Here is a 6,104-nt window from a genome sequence, read left to right on the forward strand (position 1 = left end):
TGGTTATGTATTTATATATTTTTGGAGACAAGACATTTTGATAGAAAGGCATTTTGTCAACCATTGTTGAATAAATGATTAGGTGATCATTTCAATATTGCACCCTAATAGGCCTACATATATATCCATACAGCACCTCACACATACATGTCAGCTTGTTAAAATATGACTTCTCAGCATATAAGGTGATGGTTATGCGCCTGCAGCCCGAAGGATCCCGTCCCGCTTCACTTTCAACAGAAAGCTTTCAGTCAAGACGCGTGGATCATTCGGGATGATAGCAGAAGGGCGATGAAGACAGGCCCGCAAGTGGAATGTCTCCCGGACACACAGCGCGCGCGGCTGAGCGGAGCTCTGCTGCTCCGGTGGATCAGTGGAGGTAGTTAGTGGACGTTTCTTTGCACAGTGATTAAGGGGGAGGACCAATGGCAACAAAGGAGACGGAGAGGACGGTAGCTCCTCCTCTCGCTATCTCTCTCTCTCTCTCTCTCCCTCGGTGCTTTATAGATGTATATAATCCCTGAGTTGACCCAGAAGACAAAACTCCTCTGACTGCCGAGACGCCGCAGAGTTTTGTATCCGCCGCAGGGCTGCGTGTAGCCGGAGCATCAGCTGGAGAAACAAACCCCCGGCACCGATCCAACTTCTCCGCCGTACGGATTCGACATTGACACATCGGGTAGGTCTCGTGTTCTGTTTCTCCATTTAACAGGTAGAGACGCAGCACTTTCCCTTTGTATGGCTGCTGACTGTTTCTTTATATTTGCTCTACGCGCCGATCAGATCCGCGTATCCCGTTTTCACTTTGCTGACTTGCAGCGTTATTGGCTGTTCTTATGTTCGTGGCGGCTTCATGGCTTCGAATGTCAAATAGCCCACATGCACGGTCCCCGAGGATGCAAAGAGGAATAAAAGAAAGAAGAGGTTTCATGCTTGTGTAATAATGTCAGCGATTATTATCCTCCCTCAGACTATCTATTTACAAAGTGGCATTTAGCTGAATGATATCTGCAAAGAAGCTCCGTCAGACAGGGTGTAATTAGGTAACACAAGAGCAGCATTTTAAGGACGATTTAGACTATTTGGGGGGAAAGTGTTTTGTTTTATCAGCACTAAAAGGCTGGAATGGGGGCACCACCAGAGTTCATTTTTTGGGGGGATTTAAAAGCCTGAAATGTCTTTGTTTTCACAGACACAAGCAGACATCCATGCCATTGCTCGCTCTCGATGTATTTTCTTTAATGATCATCCCATTTACTGGCTACAATAATGCCATCAATTTGAACAAGCCAATCACGTTGACAGCTAATTACAGCTTCAGCGTGAGCAGGATCTGTTTGTCATCTGTAGGTAATCTTAATTGAAGATCTTTTGTAATGACTGTGGGAAGACAGAGGCAGTGTGTTGAGTGGGGGGGTTGGGTTGGAGAGGTGTGTGTGTGGTCTGGAGGAGCATTCCTCTGCGTCCTTTTGGCTGCAAGGGTATTGCTGCCCTCCCTCGTCGGTTGGATACCCAGCGGTAACTCACTGATGGTGTAATTTTGCAGGTTTCTGATGGGTTTTTACATGGGACTCTTTCGATATGACTGGAACTGGTTCAAATACAGAGAGAGAGAAACTGGAGGAGGGTAAGGAGTTTCGGCAGAGAGACGGGGCTTGTTCTCATAAGAGCTACGGTTCATGTGGTTGTTTTTTAGAAAGGGCAGCGATTTACTGTTTCACGTCACAAGAATCGAGCTGGACGCAGAGACTGAGATATCCTGGGTTTTAGTCTCTAGAATGGGTCCAAATCTAAAAACACAGAATCCTACATTTCCTACAATGCAACTGAATAGCGTTTTTGTATTTACCCTCCCTACCTCCTAAATGTTGACAGATTTCGACCCCACAGCTTCAGTTTGTAATGAAGACTACAAGCATATTTGTTTTTTTTTCCACACACAAAAAACTCCCAAAAGTCTCAAGCCCTACCGTAGACAACCTTGATGGCATCATCGGGGCAGGGCTGGGCGATATAGCCAATGCATTTGATGAATCATTGTTTTGGTTTCAGCATGATGTGTACGGTGTCTATCACATTATTAGAACATGCACAACAAGGTTACCGGTTCTGTGAGTAGATGATAGCTGGCGACATTAGCTATCTGGAGTAACAACGGTCCAGGAGATGGCTCTGGCTATCTGAATCTTAACGGTTGCTGCGATGAGAGGGACAGACTGAAAAAGGCCTCCATGGGAGTGGACGGAACAGTAGATTCTACTCATTTACAGAGAGCTAACTAGCATTAGCTACCCATGCAGCAGGTAGAGACAAACTGAACTATCAGGCGAATGCTCAGTCAAGAAACACAAATAACAGGAGCAGATTGATTGGTTTTACTAAAGTGGATTCTCTACTTTGTTCAAGCTGTTTGTATGTTTAATATGTATGACAAAGGTGCTACACCGCTTTATTATTCAGCTCAACTGTCTTTTTTCCTGTTCTGGGTATTTTAGGTTGTAATTACAATTGGTTGTGTTAAATAATATAATTTGACGTGTTCCAAAATGTGTTTTTCAGGGCGCTAGAAGCCATGGCTGAACACATGATGATGCCCATGACCCACAGCTTCAGGATGGGCATGAATGGACCTCCGCAGCACAACGGCCAGCCCGGCCTGCGCACTCTGCCCAACGGCCAGGTGATACACTACGGCAGGAACCCTCAGAACAACATGGAGGCCGCCATGAGACAGCGGCAGGGCATGGTGGGACCCGGCGGGATGGCCGGCCCCTTGAACGGAGCTCCCATGGCCAACCACCACCACCAGATGATGTCTGGGAACATGATGTACAATGGCCAGGTTCCGCAACAGCAGCAGCAGCAGCACCACCACCACATGCACCCCCAGCAGCAGCAGCAGCAGCCACAACAACAACAACAACAACAACAACAACAACAGCAGCAGCAGCAGCAGCAGCAGCAACAACAACAACAGCAACAGCAGCAGCAGGGTGGACACCCGCAGCAGTACCTCCCTGGTAACCTCACCTCCCAGCAGCTCATGGCCAGCATGCACCTGCAGAAACTCAACACTCAGTATCATGGACACCCGCTGGTCTCGGGCAACGGCCACCACATGCCCAACGGTGCTCAGTACCGGGTGGGCCCGGCCCAGCTATCAGGCATGCAGCACATGGGTGGCCCTTTGGGACAAAACGGCATGGACATGGATCTGATCGACGAGGAGGTTCTGACTTCGCTGGTGCTGGAGTTTGGGTTGGATCGCGTTCAGGAGCTGCCCGAGCTCTTCCTGGGACAGAATGAATTTGACTTCATATCAGACTTTGTGTGCAAACAGCAGCCGAGCACGGTGAGCTGTTGAGCGAAGCGTCCGGAGGCTGGTCGGGTTTTTGGTTGGACTGGACACCCCCCCCCCCCCCCCCAAAGAATGACTGAGCGGTCACAGTAGCACAGCGAGAGGAGACAATCTCTCTGTTCTGTTTGGGTGTTTCTGTGTCTGTGTATCTGACAGGGACTATGTCCGCCTTCACACTGACCTGCCTGCGAGTTGATGCAGAATTGTAAAGAGAGAAAACGCAGCGAGCGCACCAGGTTTCTTTTCTTTGAGCCGGTGCCAGAAAGATCTGTCGTCTTTGGCCAAATTGAGGCATCCTGATGCAGCGGGCTCTGTCTGTACCCATCTGGCCCTCAGCACATGTGCCTGCATTGCCAAGGCTCTGGGATCATTGTAAACTTAACAAACACAACAGGGGGAAGGCCTGAAAAGACGATCCATCTGGGTCTGCTAGATTCTGTGGCACTACTTCATGTATTTTATCTCTGATGACACCTTCAAATGGTAGCAGACATTTTACAAATTTATAAAAGCTAGTCCTCTGAATTTGTTTGTACAACGATGAAGGGATTAAGAACGGATATCTTTTTTCTGACATACATATTGAAGGCTGGCTCTTCAAAACTTGAGTTCCAAAAAGAAGGACACATTTCCTCGAAGAGCAGGGGAGTGAGGTTGGGCAGCATTGCTGGGTGACGTGAAGCAGATTATCCCGGATTAGTTGGGTGAAATGTGCTACATTGATTATTTAGCTTTCAGTGTCACTTACCTGACTCCCGATTTAATCTGCAATCATGAAATGTATCACATCTGTTCCCCGCTAATTAACTGTGATTGAATCATTGGCAAAGTAGCACGTTGCTTAGAGTGTCTGCTTGAACGAAGCATTTATCTTTAGAAAAACGGCCTGGAAGACTTTTTTTTTTTTTTTTTTTACATGCTCATCGCAAGCAAAGTTTGGGTTACTGCTCAGTAGAATTGCATGAGCTGATGGGGAGGAAGACACATGTTTGGATATGAGAAACGCCATTACTGTGGCCTGTTGCAAGATCCACGAAAAAGCCAAACAAAAAAGAAAAGGAGCCATCAGATGGGTGACGGTGTCGGTCACAGATCTGAGGTGGGATTCCTTTTTTTTCTACAACAGGATTGGTTAAAAAAAAAAAAAAAAAAAAAAAGCGTGATTGCAGAATTTGCATCTGTGTGTTGTTTGTGTACGTCTGTGTGTGTGGTCAGTGCGGTGAGGCATTTAAAACCCATTGAACAGCGTTCTCTCTAAACACATGGCCCTGTCTGCTGAAGGTGATTGGAGCTGCGCAGAGAGAGACAGAGATTCTGATGAGTGGGCACAATGTGTGGACACAGCACTCCCCGGCAGCATTTAGTTTCATCATTATTTAAATCTGCTACCTGTGGCATTGATTTCATTCCGCAGGAAGAGCGAGCGGGGAGCACAAAGCGTGCAAAGTTGTTGTTTTTGCCATAGATTAGCTTACTCTGCTGCTTTTCTACTGATTAGATATAAATGACATGTTCTCACACGCTTGTCTTAATTGAGGTCGGCTTGCACATTCTCCAATGACTCAATAATTATAAAACGGACATTCTGTGGTGCTTTTTTTTTTTTTTTGCGCGCGGTTGGTAATTAGGTTTTTGTCAAGGTTGCTGCTCTGCCGCTGCAGGCGGGTTGAGAGAGAACTTCCTGCAGTCGTAATGCTATTTGTGGAGCTGTCAGAGGGGTCAGGGCTGCGCTCGTGCACTGTGTTAATCTGTTCCAATACAACTGTGCTGCTGTCCCGGTCTCTCTGGAGATCTGCCATCTCCCGAGCTCTTGAGTCAAACAATGGGCATTGAAACGCTGTTGTAAAGGCAGAGAAGTGCCAGCGAGTTCACGCACTGTTTCACTTTCTGCCTGACTAAATTTGGCCAGACCAACTTACAAGCTCACGGTTGAAATGGTAAACACTTCTGGCCTGAGCGAGACAGTGGCCTCTGATTACTGCTGTATCAATAAGCGCAGCCTTCTTGTGTGTCGTATCTTTGTACTGTAGACTAGAGGTGAAGTTGATCTAGACACATTTAAAGGTACTTTCGAAAAAAAAAAAACATTGTCAGATGTAAATGTAAATCAGTGGCTGATTTTTTTTTTTGATGTGTTGACAAGAGATTATACCCTACATTTTTACAAATGAGTGTGTAGATACAGTGTGAGAATACCAATGTTTTTTTGGGTGCAGGGCCTGAAGCTTTAAGACCAAGTACACTGCATGTTAACGCAAGCGTGAGGGATGCCACCCCTTTCATACAAAGCAGCTGAGAATGTACAGGACAACACATTGTGGGAACTTGTCTTAAAATGGTAGATCAACGTGTGAGATTGTACTCCTTGTTCCAAATTACACATTCATTTGGGTAAACCCCCTCCTCCCTTCCCACTTCCCCAAAGCTTTTGTAATGTTATTGATTCTATTTTAAGAAAATGTATTTATTTTCAAATAAAATATTTATTTAAAGAAATGTTTTCTGTGTTTGTCAGTGATTCCACTGTTGGCCGTCATGAAGAGCACAGTACAATGCTCTAATGTTGCATATATACATATATATACATATATATCTCAGGCTGTTACTTGTGTTAGCAGCCTGATCCAGAGGCGTTGAGATGCTGTCGGTTCAATCCTCTGAGTTCCATTCTCTTGTTGGTTTCAGCCACTTCTTCACCCACGAGAAGTGACGAGCAAACCCAAGAGAAAAGTACAGACTACGTATC

At 46.1% G+C, this 6,104-nt stretch overlaps 1 protein-coding gene across 1 annotated transcript; it reads left to right on the forward strand.

The window, feature by feature from the left end:
• Window positions 1–534: 534 nt before the first annotated feature.
• On the forward strand, window positions 535–5,854 carry cited4a (Cbp/p300-interacting transactivator, with Glu/Asp-rich carboxy-terminal domain, 4a). Its single transcript, XM_079288575.1, has 2 exons — window positions 535–679; window positions 2,560–5,854. Exon 2 carries the CDS (start codon window positions 2,573–2,575, stop codon window positions 3,362–3,364), a length of 792 nt encoding a protein of 263 aa, XP_079144701.1. The 5' UTR covers window positions 535–679; window positions 2,560–2,572; the 3' UTR covers window positions 3,365–5,854.
• The last annotated feature ends 250 nt before the right edge of the window (window positions 5,855–6,104 follow it).

Source organism: Melanostigma gelatinosum (genome assembly GCF_949748355.1).
Source record: "Melanostigma gelatinosum genome assembly, chromosome: 17".
Taxonomy (NCBI): Eukaryota; Metazoa; Chordata; class Actinopteri; order Perciformes; family Zoarcidae; genus Melanostigma; species Melanostigma gelatinosum.